The sequence below is a fragment of the Monodon monoceros genome, unplaced genomic scaffold (assembly GCF_005190385.1).
Source record: "Monodon monoceros isolate NGI ecotype Baffin Bay Population unplaced genomic scaffold, NGI_Narwhal_1 Super_Scaffold_21, whole genome shotgun sequence".
NCBI classification, from domain to species: domain Eukaryota; kingdom Metazoa; phylum Chordata; class Mammalia; order Artiodactyla; family Monodontidae; genus Monodon; species Monodon monoceros.
Window position 1 is genome coordinate 35,721,579 of NW_021703778.1, and position 18,738 is coordinate 35,740,316.

General features: G+C 47.6%; 1 protein-coding gene across 9 annotated transcripts in view; it reads left to right on the forward strand.

The window, feature by feature from the left end:
* Nucleotides 1-18,738, forward strand: part of HOMER2 (homer scaffold protein 2) — a 98,893-nt gene that overhangs the window by 53,637 nt on the left and 26,518 nt on the right. For all 9 annotated transcript variants that reach the window (XR_003795889.1, XM_029237743.1, XM_029237739.1 and 6 more), the window contains exons 2-3: nt 1,140-1,296; nt 10,137-10,268. Coding sequence is in view for 8 of the 9 variants with exons in the window: in XM_029237739.1 (XP_029093572.1) it covers nt 1,140-1,296; nt 10,137-10,268 (289 nt within the window). In the remaining variant the exon portion in view is untranslated. The remainder of the gene's footprint in view (nt 1-1,139; nt 1,297-10,136; nt 10,269-18,738) is intronic.

The following is an 18,738-nucleotide window of genomic DNA, read 5'->3' on the forward strand; positions in this document are numbered from 1 at the left end:
CTCTTGCGTCTCCCTCCCTCCCACCCTCCCTATCCCACCCCTCCACGTGGTCACAAAGCAGCGAGCTGATCTCCCTGTGCTATGCGGCTGCTTCTCACTAGCTATGTGTTTTACATTTGGTAGTGTATATATGTCCATGCCACTCTCTCACTTTGTCACAGCTCACTCTTCCCCCTCCCCATATCCTCAAGTCCATTCTCTAGTAGGTCTGTGTCTTTATTCCCGTCTTACCCGTAGGTTCTTCATGACCTTTTTTTTTTTTCTTAGATTCCATATATATGTGTTAGCATATGGTATTTGTTTTTCTCTTTCTGACTCACTTCACTCTGTATGACAGACTCTAGGTCCATCCACCTCACTACAAATAACTCAATTTCGTTTCTATGACTGAGTAATATTCCATTGTATATATGTGCCACATCTTCTTTATCCATTCATCTGTCAGTAGACACTTAGGTTGCTTCCATGTCCTGGCTATTGTAAATAGAGCTGCAATGAACATTTTGGTACATGACTCTTTTTGAATTATGGTAAAAGGAATCCAAATCGGAAAAGAAGAAGTAAAGCTGTCACTGTTTGCTGATGACATGATACTATACACAGAGAATCCTAAAGATGCTACCAGAAAACTACTAGAGTTAATCAATGAATTTGGTAAAGTAGCAGGATACAAAATTAATGCACAGAAATCTCTGGCATTCCTATACACTAATGATGAAAAATCTGAAAGTGAAATTAAGAAAACACTCCCATTTACCATTGCAACAAAAAGAATAAAATATCTAGGAATAAACCTACCTAAGGAGACAAAAGACCTGTATGCAGAAAATTATAAGACACTGATGAAAGAAATTAAAGATGATACAAATAGATGGAGAGATATACCATGTTCTTGGATTGGGAGTTGCCTTTTAAGCAAATTTCTCATTAGGCCAATTGCCCCGCAGCTTCAGGGTGCTGGGTTTCAGTAACTACTCCTGCTGGTGTCTCTTTTTTTCTCCTCTCTTCTCTTTTCTTATTTTAATTGTTCTCAGGCATAAGTATCTTTCTCCATAAATGATTAAAATCTTAGGTGGCTTAGAAACCATAAATTATACATAAAGTTCCATCAACTCATTCGCCCATCTCTCCTCTTGCAGAGAACAGCCCATCTTCACCACCCGAGCCCACGTTTTCCAGATCGACCCCAACACCAAGAAGAACTGGGTGCCTGCGAGCAAGCAGGCGGTCACAGTCTCCTACTTCTACGATGTCACAAGGAACAGCTATCGGATCATCAGTGTGGATGGAGCCAAGGTACCATCTCGCCGGCTCACTTGAAGTCACTTATTTTCATGAAAAGCAATACGATACGTTTGAAAAGTGGAGGGAAAAGGGTGCACCCCAAAACCTGCCACCTTAACAGAGATGTTATTGTTATCATGTCTTTATAATCACAGATCCCGCTTTTTTTCTTTTTTCATTTAAAGTTATGGCCAATTAAAAAAAATTTCCCTGTTAGCACGCTGTCTTCATAACTAGCATTTTAATGCTATTTTAATAATTCCACCAAGGACCTATAATGTCCTTAATCTCTCCCCTTATGGTTAGATACTGAAGTGGCTTCCAATTTTTTTACTATTATAGATAATGAGCATCTTCATGAAACAGATAACCTCATTTGGTCATCATGCCTATTGCCTTTTGGATATTTCCTTAGGATAGATTTATGGAAGTAATGTTATAGGTCAAGATAGTAACGCTTTATGGCTCTTGATGGTTATTACCAAATGGCTTTCCGAAGAGTTCTGCCTTCCAGCATGTATGAGAATGCCAGTTTGTTGCACCCCCGGCAGCACTGGGTATTGTAACTAGTCTGGTTTTGGTGTTATTAGGCATGGGAGTTGAATTTTATTAAATGGTTTTGGAGTATTTCTTGAGATAATTTTTTTCCTGGTGTTTTCATTATTCTGCTGTCTTCCTCAATATTTTTGCCACATTATGATGGGAGCAGAATAAAGAAGGATTATCAGTAGATGTATCACCAAGTTTACAAAAGAAAAAAAAAGTAGACTTGATGCTTTATAGTTTCTTTTCTGTCTTTAATCTGTGTTCATCCTGATGGACATTTTTACATGGATAATCTGCTGTCACCTGAAATTCAGTGTATCTGAAGCTGAATTCCCCTATTTGCCCTCTAAACCACCTCTCCATTTTCACTTCCCAGTCACTTGTTGCTGGAAGGAAGGAAGGGAGGGAGGGAGGGAGGGAGGAAGGAAGGGAGGGAGGAAGGAAGGAAAGAAAGAAGGAAATGGAAAAGCACAGTCATTCCCTTTTTCGTTGGTAAAATGAATCTGTCTTTGAAGTGTCTCACGTTTATACCTAATGCTTTGTTTCAAGGCCATAACTCTTGTCCTGGTACAGTCTTGCTCAGACTGTTGCAGTAGCCTTCTGATTGGCCTCCTCTCGCCTGCAATCTGCCTCTAGGTCAGCGTTCCTGGGGAGTTGGGTCAGGGCTGGGTAGTAGAATGGGGCCTGGCTGTGGGCTTCTCCCTCCACAACCCCAGAACCACAGAGCAGGAGGCACGGGAAGCCTCCACTGACCAGGGTTCTGATGAGCGCTTAGGAATTGTAGAAGTGCCTGGTGCATAGTAGGTAGGCACCTTGTGTTTGAGGATTGACTATCTGAAAGATGCCTTTATTATTTCTTTTCTTCTGGGAGACATGGTGATATGGCGGTTGTATTACCACTTTCCTTCTCTGCTTTTGAGCTGGAATCTTCTCAGCTCTTGCCAGGATGTTCTGCTAGCAGTGGTGAATCAAGCTGACTTGCTTTCTTTTATCTGTAGATTCTGTGAGTTCATCTGCTATCCCTTGAGATGGGTTTGCACTTTTGTCAGTTGAGTTATCCCAGGACACATTTAAATACAGATAAAATGCACTTTTGTAGAGGAAGCGCTTTAGTCCTATTAGCTGGGCTTTGAGTAATTTGTCAGTGTGTCAGCCACTGCGTTGTACGGGTCTGCAGCTCCTGAAGGCTGTGACAGTGGTGGGGTCCGAGCCAAACGAGCCAGCTCTGAGAAATCAGGTGGGTGGAGGAGGGTGGGCTATCCCCCGGCTGAAGAATAGAGCTAGTTCCAGCTCAGTGCGGGGGATCCTTCAAGTTACGGAGTCACTTAAAGAGTGGGAATTGGGAACCCAGGCTGTGGGGTGCCACTGGAATCCAGCAATGGAGCCCGCGGCCCTCTGGCCACGCCTCCTAAGCGCCACACCACCTGGCATTCCAGGAGCCCACCCGGAGTTCCTGCCTTACTAGCGGGGCACAGGCACTGTGATGGGGCCTTGTTCTGCAAAAGGGAGTGTCCTGCGACAGAGCATAAGGCCCAGGGGAGTGGGTAGGGACCAGCCTTAGTTGTTTAGTGCCTGTGCCTGGCACTTGGGGCCGCGGGTGGGTGGCAACTGTCCTGCCCTGAGAACTGGAGCACAGAATACCAGACAGTGGTCCCCAGGCCTCCTCAGCTCGGCTGGACCTTGCCTGGAGCTGCTCAGCAACAATGTGCAAAACCAACAGGCCAGGTCTAGGTCAGATCCTGTGCCTCCAGCTGCTCCGCAGGTCAGGTAAGACATGGAGAAGGACTTCCGGATGGTGATTTCCCCAGAGTGGTGGCAGCTCTTGACACTGCCCGGTCTTCTGCACCTTCCTCCTCCCCACCCATGGCTGAGTTCCTGATCCCCGCAGCCCCAGCTTCTGCCCTGCCCCAATAGTCCAGATGGGTCTCCTTCCTCCCTAGGGGCTGGAGTAGGGCGCAGTCTGCTGACCTGATGCCAGTGCCGCGCTGTCCCAGGGCTCTTGTCCGCTGCCCCTCTGCATCCCACCCCTGCCCCTGGATCCTCATCCTTGCGTTCCACCACGTTGGGACAACCCCACTTTGTTTTAGGCCTTTGATTCCAAATGTTAAAGGAACTAAGATGACAGATGGTCAGATGCTTTTAGCCTTTGGGGTGCTGTCTTGGCTACACCTCTGACCTTGGGCTGTTCTAGGGCCCCCGGTCCTGCCTCTCTCTCCTGGCCTGGCCATGTCACGTCTTCTGCTTGGTGCTTCTGGGCCAGCTGTCCCTCCCAAGGCGGGAGGCTGCTGCGGTCTGGAAGGGGAAGCCTGCTCTGCGCCTCCCAAATGAAGGAGTAGATGTGCTTCAGGAACAGGTTGCTGGTGTGGAAGGGACTTGGAGGTGGTTGTGAGCAAAGACCACGGTGGACTCAGCCGCTGGGTCAACCGCGGGCAGCCCACAGAGCATGGGCCCCCGTGAAGGGAGGAGGTGCAGCCAGCAGCTTTAGCAGCTGTCGTTCCACACCAGGCATAGCAAGCTCCTCTTCCCGTCCGAGCGTTGGTCGTGCTCTACTTGGGGAAGGATGCGGGGAAGCCCTCTCCTTCCCCTGAGAGCCTTTGGTGCTGCTCATCGTAGGAAAAATCTGTGTGCAGACCTTTTCTTCCTTCTTCCAAGGAAAGTATTTCATGTGTCAGTCGCAGCTGCTGCTCAAGACATACGTGGGTGGGAATACTGTGGTGCGTAGCTCCAGCATTGCCTGGGGGTTCTGTGGATCCATGTCTGTGGGGGGGGGGCGGGGCTACCAGGAGACTGTGCTCTTTGAGGAACGGGCCTGGCCCATCTTTGGAGTCTCAGCATCAAGCTAGAGTGGGCCACGCCATAGACATGGGTGGGTGACGAGGTCAGGCCTGGCCACATCCTCTCCAGGCCTGCAGGAGGTGTGCCGTGTCCGCAGCGGGACAGTGGGCAAGAGTAGGATCACCGCCAAGAGGGAACCAGGACCAAAAACTCAGAATGTCACCCAGGGTCAGCCCTGTGCATGGACAGATGGGAGCCACAGGAGGGCACATCCCGTCTCCCAGCTTCCCAGAGCGCTGATGTGAGCCATCACATCACCGACAGCCGCAACCAACAGCCGTGTGACTGATGGTGAGTTTTTGTGCGGAACAGCCAACTCCATTTCCAGAGCATTTGTGAATTGAGCCGTCGCAGCACTTGATTTCATTGTGCTGTTGGCACTCTTTACAGACTGAGTTAATCATTGCCATCCTTATGAGGAATTGCCTGCCCCTGTGGACAAGACCTGCCTGGAGCAGGTGTTTCTCCCGGGTGCTCTGGATGCCTCCCCTGCCCTGGGTTCTCAGTTATTTATAGGATCACAGAAGCCTATATTGGAAGAGACCCTAGAGGTCATCCATTCTACAGATATTTAGCAGCACCCGCCGTGTTCTGCCTAATCACAATGGTTTGGAGGATATAAGCCTCCGAAACTCAGACTTGTTTGGTGTTTTGTCTGGGAATGTGAAATTGCTTTCAAGAACACAGTCAGGGTCCCCTCCTCCACCCATCAGTATAGTTTCCTCTTTTTTTTTTTTGGTCATTGTTTGGTTTTTGTTTTTTGGTGTGGACTTTTTTTTTTAAACATCTTAATTGGAGTATAATTGCTTTACAATGGTGTGTTAGTTTCTGCTGTATAACAAAGTGAATCAGCTATACATATACATATATCCACATATATCCTCCCTCTTGCGTCTCCCTCCCACCCTCCCTATCCCACCCCTCTAGGTGGTCACAAAGCACTGAGCTGGTCTCCCTGTGCTATGTGGCTGCTTCCCACTAGCTATCTATTTTACATTTGTTTGGTGGTGTGTAAATGTCATGCCACTCTCTCACTTCATTGATGTGGACCATTTTTAAAGTCTTTATTGAATTTGTTACAATATTGCTTCTGTTTTATGTTTTGGTTTCTTGGCCATGAGGCATGTGGGATCTTATCTCCCCAACCAGGGATAAAACCCACACCCCCTGCATTGGAAGGCGAAGTCCTAACCACTGGACCTCCAACGAAGTCCTTAGTTTCCCCTTTTGCATAAATACAGAGCACCTTCTGTTAAGGGAGCAGCCATATGGAAGGTTCTCAGCACACAGTAGGATTTTCAATGAATGTTGGTTTCTCTTCTTCCCTGACTATGGTTTTAAAAAAAAAGAATAAAAGCATCTATTAATACCTTTTCTGGAAGCAGGCAACAAGTCTTTTAATTGCTGTAACTCGTCCCCAGCCTCTTCTGCGTTCTGACTTCCATCTCCGTGGATTTGGGGACTTGCCCTGAATAGGAACCAGGGGGCCTGCCTCCAGCTTCCTCTGAAGCCGGAGCTGCACTAGGGACTGGAGGAGCTTAGCTTTTTGCTTCTTCCAGGTACCTCTTGGTTGCATGTGCTCTGTGCATTGTCTGAGAAGCGGGTTCCAGTGATCTGCAGGAACTGAGTCTTTTACTGGGGAGTCTCTTTTTTTTTTCCTCCATGAACGTTTCAGAGAGAATTCACAAAAAAGAGGAAGGCGGTGGGCATAGGGGTCGGGAGCCCATATTAAAGGTTGTGCTTTAAAGCAGCCCCTTCATCCTTCTGAGCTTCACTTTCTAAGGGTGCTCCCCTGCCCCCCCGGCCCCCCCACCCCGGCCTTCCCAAGTCCCCAGGCAGGCACCAGTTCTGGTCCTGCTGAGTCCGTCTGCTTCATCGAACACCCATGCGTGCCCTTTCTCTCCACACCCAAGGCCTCATTCTTCCTTGTTCCCTCCTGACTGTCCCTTCTGCATGCCTTCACTCCTCAGGCCCTGCCTTGGTGCTTCTAAAGTCATTTTCTACCCAGGCCTCTTCCCTTGAAACTCTGTCCCCTCTTGCTGGGTGACATCCTCCACTCCTGTGACCCCAGAGTCTGCTGAGCCTCCCCCCGCTTACCTGAGGCCAGAACCCACAGGTCCAGCCACTTCCTCTGACCCCAACACGGTTTTCCAGTGTCCCCATGCACAGGGCACCGCCTTCCCTTTTCACAAGCTTCTGCTCACACGGGGGATTCGTCTCCCTGACAGCTTTGTTACAGCTTTGCATGTGCTTTATTTTTAACTGTTTATCTGTGCCATTTAATGTCTGATAACAAAGCAAATACTCATGTACCCAACACCCAACTGAGGAAGTCTGTCCTTTACTAGTCCTTCAGAAGTCCCTTTCTGGACCTCTCCCTAATAGAGGCACCTACCGTCCACCCTGCAAGAGGTTACCACTTTCTTGAAATTCGTGTTAAACATTCCCTTGCCTATCTTTATACTTTTGCCACCTGTGTATATATCCCTAAGCCAGAAGTTGGCAAACTTTTTCTCTAAAGGGCCTGATAGTAATTTTCTTATGAGCTGTACAATCTCTTTCACAGCTCTTCAACTTTTCTTTTGTATCAATAGCAAGGAAATGGCCAGAGGCCAATATGTACCTGAATGGGTGAAGCTGTGTACCAATAAAGCTTTATTTACAAAAACAGGCAGGATTTGGCCTGAGGGCTATAATTGTTGACCCTTGCCCTAAATATATTATTTAGTTATGCCTGTTTTTGATTTTTACATAAATAGAATCATACGGAGACCTATACTGTATGTCTTCTTTTGTGACTTTTTTTTAACTTAAGTTTTTGTCGTCATCCGTGCTGATACCTATAGCTTTGGTTAATTTTCACTGCTAGGTAGTATTTCGTTGTATGAATATACCATAATTTATCCATTCTGCTGGTGGTGGACATTTATGTTTGCAAACACTGCTACTGTGAACATCCTTGTGCATTTCTCCTTGTGTACCTATGCAAAGGTTTCTCTCAGATATATACTTAGGAGTGGAATTGCTGGGTGGTAGGGAATGTGCATTTTAAACTTTATCAGAGAAAGCCACATTAGTTTTCAAAGTGATTTTGCCAATATGTGAGAGCACCCATTGCCCCACATCCTCACCCCCACCCTTGGTATCATCAGACATATTTTGAATTTGGTGAGTATATAGTAGTAATGGTAATGCAGTTTCCACATTCCTAGTGACATTGAGCTTGTAGCTTATGTCCGTCAAACTCAACCTACCTCATTCTCTCCAGTCTCACAAGAGAGGGGTCCATTCACCTGCCCAGAACTAAGCCTCCCTCAGGTCCCATCTCCTCACCCCCACCCCCAGAATATCCCTCCCATTCACACAACTGCACTGGGCACTCAACTGTAGCAGACCCAGAGTAGACAAAAGGTCATATGTGTCCACTTCCTTTCACTTCTTCTTGCACGCTTGAGGAGGGTGAAAGTCAGAAATGAGTCAGAGCCTCAAAGAGAAACAGGCAATAAGGTGGATTCCAGGTGCAAGCGCAGTTAGCCAGAAATGATTTGGGAACCCAAGAGGAACACGCACAGAAGGAATGTGTCCTTAGAAGCTTCGATCTGCCCAGCTTCTCAGGAGGACTTGGTGTTGGTGGGCTGAGCCAAGCGTAGCACAGGACAGAGTTTCCATGTTAGTGGGAAGTGAAAGAAGAGGGTCCTGGGATTGACCACTTTTTAATGGCTTGATTGCCCCAGCTGTCCGTCTTGCTGCTTTTTTTTTTTTTGCGGTACGCGGGCCTCTCACTGTTGTGGCCTCTCCCGTTGCGGAGCACAGGCTCCGGATGCGCAGGCTCAGCGGCCATGGCTCACGGGCCCAGCCGCTCCGCGGCATGTGGGATCCTCCCGGACCGGGGCACGAACCCGTGTCCCCTGCATCGGCAGGTGGACTCTCAACCACTGCGCCACCAGGGAAGCCCTGCCCCCATTTCTTGATAGTGTCCAGTGACAGCAGGCAGAGCTCTTTACTAACTGTTGCATTCAGTTATCTGAAAAACATGTGATAAAAGTGTCTTAGCTCACACAGTCTTGAGAATTAGAGGAACTAGCACAGGAAGGAAAAGCAACCTGGAGTGCGGTGAAGGCATCAGTACTTCATAGCTGGGGCAAGAACAGGAGAAGCACGTCATACAGAAGTTCAGAATACAGGACTTTGAGTCAGACAATCTGGGTTTTACCTCTAGGCTTTGCTACTTGCCGACTCAGTTTCTCCTGTGAAATGAAGGTGGTAGTCATACCTCATAGGCTTGTTGTAAGACTTAAGAGCTGATATAAGTAGTTTTTTAGTCTTCAGTAATTTAGTATTTAGTATTCAGGCTGACAAGGATTTCTGCCGAGTGAGCTTGTTATTGATACTTTATAACACTGATCAATTGTTTAGTGATTACTTACATGTCTCTACCCTCTTCGTGACTACCTGCAACTTGAAGACCAGGAATCTTGACTCCTTCCTCTTTGTGTCTTTGGTTAGCAGAATACCAGGTATATGGTGAATGTTCAGTGAATGTTTGTTGAATGAATGAATGTACTGTGTGCTGGATATCATCCTTTTACCTCCACATTCATCCTCTACTCTTCTTCACCCTGCTCTGGTCCCTGAGGGGCTGACCCGCAGATGACATCAGTGGGCTTGTGGGGCCTCTGGCTTCTGGTTGGGTTTGGCCAGTGGCGGGAAGTCAGAACGGCAGAGGCGAGGGCATTTGTCCCACTGGCTCCCCCTCTTGTGAGGTCACCATGTGCTGGTGTGTCCCTCAACAGAAGGTCTCCTCTCTCGTTAAGGGAGCCTGTGCTCCATGACTCTCTCCTTCCACATCCCATAGCCTCTTCACCCCCTCATCCTTTAAAGCCAAGGAGAGGTGGCAGCAGCTAGCACCAGGTCCCTGCACTGTCCATACACCCAGCTCACACCTGTCTAATTAGTCTGTAAATTAACCCTCCACAAATTATCCCAATTAGAGTGTACCTTTTCTTTCCCGTGGGGAAGCAGCAAGCCCCCATTGCTCATGGAAATTTTAAATGGTTTGAGCTGGACCCCGGGGGCTCCAGGCACTTAAAAAGGTAGGCAGCGTGGTTCTTCAGAGGATGTGTGACATGGCTGGCCATTAAGGGCAATCGGATGTGCGACAGCTTTGGGGAAATAAGTAGCAGTTTTGGAAACTGTTCTCTACCTAGGAGAGACTTTCTCCCACTGATAACCTGTGAGATCTTATTTTAGGCTGACTGTCTGTTTTTAAGTCTCTGCAATTGCCTGTTATCATGGTTGTGTGTATATGACTCAGCGTGGGATGTGCCAGGAGAGGAAGAACTCAGGACCAGATATAACAGTGGGGATACAGGCTTTACCTACTAGCTTTGCCAACAGAGGAGTTTTTAAGGAGTTACTTTGGTGTCTGATTCAGTGTTTAAATGTCGACTCTTTGGGTTGTTTCGCTGCAGGTGATCATAAACAGCACAATCACACCCAATATGACTTTCACCAAAACATCGCAGAAATTTGGGCAGTGGGCCGACAGCAGAGCCAACACGGTGTTTGGTTTGGGGTTTTCCTCGGAGCAGCAGCTGACAAAGGTAATGTGGTCCTTCCCGCAGCGCCGTGGGTGCCGCGTCCAATGCTCTTCTCATTCAGTAGGTAATTGTTTGCTGAGGGATCCGGTGCTGCTACTACTGGTTGAGCAGATTCCTCTTTGGCCTTCAGTTTTCTCCCCTCTGGCGCTGCAGGGCTGCCAAACCAGATGACCTTTTAGAAACATCAGTTTCCTTGAAAAGGGAGATGTTGTTTAGAGAAGGAAAACATCTCTAACAATGCTGCTTCACAGCCTGAGGTGTAGCCCCAGGACGCAGCCTTGCCAGTCTTCCTTCCCCAGGTGTCCGCCCGGCTCCTGCACCCAGGGTGTGTCTGACAGCCATCAGTGTCACTGACTCTGGTTGGAGCCCTCAGAGAGGGGGAGTAAGGTGACTCATGCTCAGTAAGAGTTTTAAAAGGTTTCTGCTCCCAATTTCCAACATGCATGTGGGTGGGGGGGAGGGGTACCCCGAAGCACCAAGCACTTCTCAGACCCCAGATGGGTGTCCTGCGATGCAACTCGATTCTGACACTGCCTACCTGGAGGAATCATCCAATCCCACAGGTGAAGGGCTCAGTCCTGCAAGATCCCCCCAACTTCAGACTTCAGTTGTAAGCCCAGGGTGTCAGCTGTGCTTCTGAATAACCAGCTATAGATCAGAGGTTCCAGTGACCCCCTCCTAAGGTTCAATTAATTTGCTAGAGCTGCTTATAGAAAGAGAAACATTTTACTTACTAGGTTACCAGTTTATTATAAAGGGGCATAACTCAGGAACAGCTGGATGGAAGAGACATAGGGCAAGGTATGGGGAAAGGACGGAGCTTCCACGCCCCTGCTGAAGTCTGCCACTCTCCCCAAATCTCTACATGTTCACCCACCCGGAAGCTCTCCAAACCCATCCTTTTAGGGTTTTATGGAGGCTTTATTAATTAGGCATGATTGATTCCATCACTGACCACTGGTAATTGATTCAGCCTCCAGCCCTCTCCCCTCCCCAGAGGGACTGAAAGTTTCACCCCTCTATTCATGATTGGTTCCCCTGGAAACCAGCCCCCCATCCTTAGGTCCTTTGCAAAAGTCACCTCATTGACATAAACCCAGTTTTGACAGAAAGGGGCTTGTTATGAATGATAAGATACCCATTTCACCTTTATGGCTCTGAACTCAGAACTGAGGACAAGAGACCAAATATTGTGACAAAAGATGCTCGCATTGCTCTTAGCGCTCAGGAGCTGTGAGCCAGGAACCGTGGAGGAAGACAAGATATATATTTCTTATATGTCATAGGATCATAAGTTCTTAACTTGGAGTCCCCACAACCCTTAAAATGTCACACAGTGTTTTGTGTGTGTGTTGCTTTTTTTCTAGGGAGAGCGTTTATAGCTTTGCTTTGCTTTCCAAGGGGTCTGGGACACGCTCTGTGGATAGTTAAAAAGGTGTTAAGGAGCAGAGCATGACTGACCACAGACTTGGAGAAGCCCAAGGACCGAGGAAACAAACTGACCACCTCTGAGAGGCCTCACCTGGCCGATTGAAGGGGCCAGAAGCTTGTTTTAGGAGAATAGGCTTCCTTTTAGGATGGGGGAGAGTCCTGTGTAGGTATTGAAAATGTACTGGTTAAAAGCAAGACTGACTAGGGACTTGCCTGGCGGTCCAGTGGTTAGGATTCCGTGCTTCCACTGCAGGGGACCCGGGTTCAATCCCTGGTCGGGGAACTAAGATCCCTCGTGTCCCGACGCAGCCAGAAAAACAAAACAAAAACAAAAAGCAAGACTGCCTAGTTTATGTGACACAAGAACTTACTGGAAGACTATCAGAGTGTCTCAAGGAATCCAAGAGAGAGTTGAAAATCCAGGAAGGGCTGGAGCCAGGCTGGCTTTGGGAATCTTGGCTAAAGGAGTTCTAGGCCATTGCCTTGACCGTCCCACTGACTGCTGGGCAGGTGTTTATTGAGCTCCTGCTGTGCTGACACCGTGCTGGGCACCAAGGATGCAGAGCTGTGGTCCCGTCCCCAGAGGGCCTTACAGAATTCCAGACGCCTGGGGAATTGACAGAGCGGCTTAGTACAGACTTGGTTGCTTGGGTTCCCTGTGTACACTAAGGACTATTTTCACAGGGGGTTTAAGATGAATCAGGCAGCCACCCTGGCAGGAACTTGCTAAATGCACCTTTCATTTGTCCAGTGTGTGTGCATGTGTGTTTGTACACCACATACACACACATGCACATTTCTAAGGAGGCCTCCAGCCCACAGACCCAGCCACAAACAAGCCCCCTAAGGAAGGGTACCCCACAGTCTGTTGTGGGGTATGCTGTTCGCTAGAAGCCCAAGAAACCCAAAATGGCCTGGTGGCACGCCGCACATCCTCTTATGCCACCCACTCCTAGAAGCATCCTTTCCTGGGTACTAAAATCTCCAGATCGCCAGGGCTCAGCGACATGGGGCAGGAAGCAGAAATCTTAAGGGTAGCTCGCGGGGTATAAACATGGGAGATGTCATCTCCATCCCTGATCCCTCAGTCCCTGGACTGCGGCTCTGAGGAGAAGCATCACGCCCCACAACTCTGCAAGATGGGGTGTTCTGGCGGGCAGCACAGCGGAGTTCTGGAAGGCCTGCTGCTTCTGCTGATAAGGTTTGTGGGAGGATCCAGAATCCTGTGGCGAGTAGACCTTGCTTCATTTCATTTGCAGAGAAGCTGGTTGGTTGGTTGGTGTAAGGTCGGATCTTAACAAACGGCACCAGGAAACAGAGGAAAGCTTCAAGTGAGCTTTATGAGGGAGCGCTCCCGGGCGAGGTTCACTGGTCCGAGAGAAAGGGGCCAGAGAACCCGGGCGAAGGTTGGGCAAGATTTTATAGGGGAAGAAGGGAAAGGGGTGTGGTGAATCTGGAAGGGCACAGAGTATTCCTTATTTGGTGGTCTTTTCGGGTATCCTGGGGGACCGTTAGTCCCGCCCCTCGAAAGGCGGGAAGGCTGGGCTGGGTTCAAAGTCCCCAGGTCAGTTACTGGAACTGGGTGGTCCGGAGTGTCTCCAGGGCAGTTTCTGGAACTGGGTGGTCCGGAGAATTTCGGTCTGATGCAACCTGTGAATCTGATTGTGTTCCCCTGCCTCGGGCCAGTTGGCCTTACAGTTGGAGGTGGTGCTGTGTGGTACAGAAGGCATTAAGTAAGTTTGTGGGTCGGGGGGCGGGAGGCATGACAGTTCGTAGTATACGTCTGTCCTGGTGAGGGCAAATTACTGTGTGCTCTGGAGGAAGGGCCCAGCGTAATCAGCTTTCCACCAGGGAGCTGGCTGGCCGCTTAGAAGTGTGATGCAGAATCAGGGCCTCAGGGTGGGTCACTGCTGTTGGCAGTTGATACTCAACGGGGCCAGAGGTCAGGGTGGCCATGACAGGAGTAGGTATTGTCAAGGCCACGCCACATTCTCTCCCCGGCACCAAGGCCAGTGTGTCCGTAAGCCTTTTGAGCAAGGGCCAGGCTGCCTGGGGAAGAGAAGGACTGGGTACCCATAGAGCAGCCTTCCTGCCCCTAGTTCTAAGGTTTCTTTTTGCTGGAGGGTGGAGGCTTCAGAAGAACATTGTCTTGGTCTGTTCAGGCTATTATAACAAAATACCATAGACTGGGTATTTAAACAACAGCCTCTCACAGTTCTTTTTTTTTTTTTATAATTAATTTTTATTGGAGTATAGTTGCCTTACAATGTTGTGTTAGTTTCTACTGTACAGCAAAGTGAATCAGCTATACATATACATATATCCCCTCTTTTTTGGATTTCCTTCCCATTTAGGTCACCACAGAGCACTGAGTAGAGTTCCCTGTGCTATACAGTAGGTCCTCACTAGTTATCTATTTTATACATAGTATCAATAGTGTATATATGTCAATCCCAGTCTCTCAGTTCCTCCCACCCCCGCTTTCCACCTCGGTATCCTTACATTTGTTCTCTACGTCTGTGCCTCGGTTTCTGCTTTGCATAAAAATGGTATAATATCATCTATACCATTTTTCCAGATTCCACATATATGCGTTAATATATGATATTTGTCTTTCTCTTTCTTACTTCACTCTGTATGACAGTCTCTAGGTCCATCCACGTCTCTACAAATGACCCAATTTCATTCCTTTTCATGGCTGAGTAATGTTGCATTGTATATATGCACCTGCACCACATCTTCTTTATCCATTCCTCTATTGATGGACATTTAGGTCGCTTCCATGTCCTGGCTATTGTAAATAGTGCTGCAATGAACATTAGGGTGCATGTGTCTTTTTGAATTATGGTTTTCTCAGGGTATATGCCCAGTAGTGGATTGCTGGGTCATATGGTAGTTCTATTTTTAGTTTTTTAAGGAACCTCCATACTGTTCTCCATAGTGGCTGTATCAATTTACATTCCCACCAACAGTGCAGGAGGGTTCCCTTTTCTCCATACCCTCTCCAGCATTTATTGTTTGTCGATTTTTTGATGATGGCCATTGTGACCGGTGTGAGGTGATACGTCACTGTAGTATTGATTTTCATTTCTCTGATAATTAGTGATGTTGAGCATCTTTTCATGTGCCTCTTGGCCATCAGTATGTCTTCTTTGTGGAGAAATGTCTATTTACATCTTATGCCCATTTTTTTTTTTTTTGATATTGAGCTGCATGAGCTGTTTGTATATTTTGGAGATTAATCCTTTGTCAGTTGCTTCGTTTGCAAATATTTTCTCCCATTCTCAGGGTTGTCTTTTTGTCTTGTTTATGGATTCCTTTGCTGTGGACAGCCTCTCATAGTGCTGGAGGCTGGAGTCTGAGATCAGGGAGCTAGCATGGTCAAGTCAGGTGAAGGCGCTCTTCCAAGTTGCAGACTGTCAGCTTTTCATTGTATTTTCACATGTTGAAAAGAGGGCAAGAATGCTCTCTGCGGTCTCTCTTTTTTTTTTTTTTTGCAGTACGCGGGCCTCTCACTGTTGTGGCCTCTCCCGTTGCGGAGCACAGGCTCCGGATGCGCAGGCTCAGCGGCCATGGCTCACGGGCCCAGCCGCTCCGCGGCATGTGGGATCTTCCCGGACCGGGGCACGAACCCGTGTCCTCTGCATCGGCAGGACTCTCAACCTCTGTGCCACCAGGGAAGCCCTGCAGTTTCTTTTATAAGGGCATTATTCCCAGCCATGAGGGCTCCATCCTTATGACCCAGTTACCTCCCAAAGGCTCCACCTCCTAGCCCATCCCACTGAGGGTTAGGATTGCCACATATGAATTTGAAGGAGACACAGACTTTCAGTCCATTGCAAGCATTCATAGGGAACGTGAATATCTCCAGGCTCTGGTTCGATTTGGGCCCATTGTTGTAGCCATTTCCCAGATCTCTTTGTCACTACCCCTCCAGCTTGATTTCTTCCCATTCCCTCCCATGCAGCTAGGCCCTTAACCATTTCCCCAGGGTTCAGTGTAGACTCCAACTCCAGGTCACCTCTCCTGTGCACACCGGACAACGAGATGTTCCACGTCGTGCCACAGGGAGGATTTCCCTTTTCCATCATCCTCCAGACAACGGGAGGAGCACAGGCAAAATCCTGACACTGTGTGAGGGAAACTGCAAACGGTTCACTGTTAACAGGGTGCCCAGGTGTTGGGGGTGGGGAAGGCTGATAGAGGCCAGCTGTTGGAAGGCCTTCTGTGTCATGCCAGAGTTTCTGGACTTTATCCTATGGCCTGTGAAAGATTTTAAGCCAAGAAAAAAAATGATCAGATTTTCATTTTAGGTGGATTTTTTTCTGGCATCAAGACAGATTCCCTTGTGTTAGTCCAGATGAGAGATGATGAGGGCTTGTGTAAGAGTTGGAGAGATTTAAGAAATACTGAGGAGCTAAACTGGTGGCACTCGGTGAGTCGATGTGGGAGGCAAAGACTGGGTTGGGGATGGATGGATGATGTGATGCCATTGTCTGAAATGAGGAAGAGGAATAGGTGCTGTGAGGATCAGAGTGAATTTCTATAAGGTGGAAGCAAGTATGATGGTGATTTGTTGAAAGAATAATTAACCAGAACCTCTGTCTGAAGTGGTTCTTGGGGATTGCATGCCTTTTCCCTCTGAAGAAGTGCCTGGTGGGGAGAAGAGGGGTGGTGGGAGCAATGCCTCCCCTGCCAAGTGTCTCCTATCCAGACTGATAGGCCTGGAAGCCTCAGACTGCTGGGCAGGGTCAGATGGGGGGCTTCTGTCAGCGAAGGGGTCCTGGCTGGGCCCACCTTGGCTCCACGGCCCCTGATCCCACCCAGGGCTGGAGTTCTTCACGGAAGCCTAGGATGGTTTGAGGGTTACTCTCAGTTGCCTGGAACAATTTCTTCAATCTTTGGAGGACTCAGAGTAGCTAGGAAGGATAAGGGGTAACGTATCAACGAAAAGAGTTGAAAGGAGGGAGAACTCAGAACAAAAATGAGAACAAGTTGTTAAAGTCCCATTCTTTGTGCCCCCGAGAACTGAAGAGACCTTGGGCTGTGCCTGCTTCCAGGTGTGGCCACTTCTAATTTTTCCCAGACAGAAGAAGGTGTCCTATCATTAAAGGGGAGTGCCCTGTCTTCCCGAGTTACCCGGTCTCCTCCAGCGGCATTGGAGTCCCGCTTTGTGACTGTGACCTGCCATTGTCACAAAGCCGTACCAAAGAAGCCCTCAGATGTCTCCTTTGTTCAGGATGTTTGAAGTCAACTTGTCCCCTTCCCTTTGAAGGGAACTATTAACCACACACTGATAAATTACCATGATGTGAGGCTGGCACTCTCGACAAGTGGCAATTAGCACAGAGGAACTTGGGCCTAACGGGTTCCCGAGGTGTGTTGCAGAGAGGACAGCTGTGGCTGAATATTCTCGACTTCACAGAGCAGCCACCCACAGACCTGAAAGGGGAGTTGGTAATCAAACACTATAACTAGGCTAGAAAAAGGGACACCAGTGTGGATGTTTTCATTTAAGAACACTTTATACACACTTCCCTTTTTACCCCCCAGGAGTAAAATAGATACCTTTGTCTTTACTGCTCCCTTTATAAGGACCACTTCACACCAAAATCCAGAAAGTATTACAGGGACACTTTCTGCTCTTTATATAGGCTTTCCAAAATGACAGGAGCTACATTTCCCCGGAGGTAAGCTGGGACTCTGTCCACCCGCTGAAGAGGGCATAACGCCTCAGCCTACTGAAGAATGTTGAAAAGGGACTTAGGTGTTCTGACAAAAGGAAGGGCTTCTGAAGAGATCAAAGGAAGGAGAACCAAGTGTAAGAATGAACCAGTTGTTAAAGTTTAGATGGTTTCTGGCATATGACCTTGAGATGTTTGTGTCCATCTCACTCATTGCAGGCAGAAGGAAACACATTCTGCCGTGAAGCGGAGTGATCCAGGGTGGACTTGCTAGTGCTCTGTGATTGGTCCATCTAAACCCTGACCCATACGTGGCATTTGCTTTTGACCCTTTTCAGTTATGTCATTTCAAATTCAAATTTGTGTCCTTATGCTCACTTCATTAACTCAGTGTAGTTGTGAGAGCATTGCTCTATCTCCTACCTTTGTGATTTAAAAGGCTAATTTTTCTTTCAGTGGGGGATATTGAACATTCTTTTGATATGTTTTAGTTAGAACGTTTTTTGGCTGCAAGTAACAGAGGGCTTATGCTTTTCATACAAAAGAGAAGTCCTAAGGCAGGCAGTTGCCAGCATTAGTACAGTGGCTCCGTGATATCGGGTGTAGGGCTCTGTGTGTTTTGTTTCTTTGACTATCCTTTTCCTCATGATGATAAAATGGCTTCTTAAGCTCTATCCATCACATCTGCATTCGTGGCAGGAGGGTGGTACCACAACCCTCCCTGTAAACTCCCTTGGCAGATTTCTTTTGGGGATACTGTTATCAGTCTTGGGTCCCTAGGCCACCCTCCCACACCCACCTTCAGGAAAAAAAAAAATAGAGGCAGACAAATGTCTTACCATGGTCAGCTTAGATCAGTTCTCATTCTCTACCACCTGGGAAATGTCCTGCTCTAGACAAATTGAGATTCTGTTAAGCTAAGGGAAAAGAAGAAATGGATTTTGAATAAGCAAATAGGTAGCATCTGCCCTAGGGTCTTCAAAGACCCAGGCCGAAAAAGCCACAAATGACATAAAACAATAGAAGTCTTTCATTTTCTATCATAATATACGATGATGATGATTTTGATCACAAAATTATTACCACACGTTTAAAAACTATAGAAAATGATCCTAATAAGTAAAGACATGAGAATTTGGCATATATTAAGAAACATTTGTGGTTTGAATGTCCTTTGATCCATGAGTTTTATTTACAGGAATCTATTCTAAGGAAATGATTGTAACTGCGTCCAGGGAATTAGCTACAAGAATTTTCCTTGCAGCATCATTTATAATAGCAAAAACAGAAAGACAAAAACACCAGCCTAAGTGTCCAGCCATAGGAAATTAAATAAACTCCAGTATATCCTTCAGGGT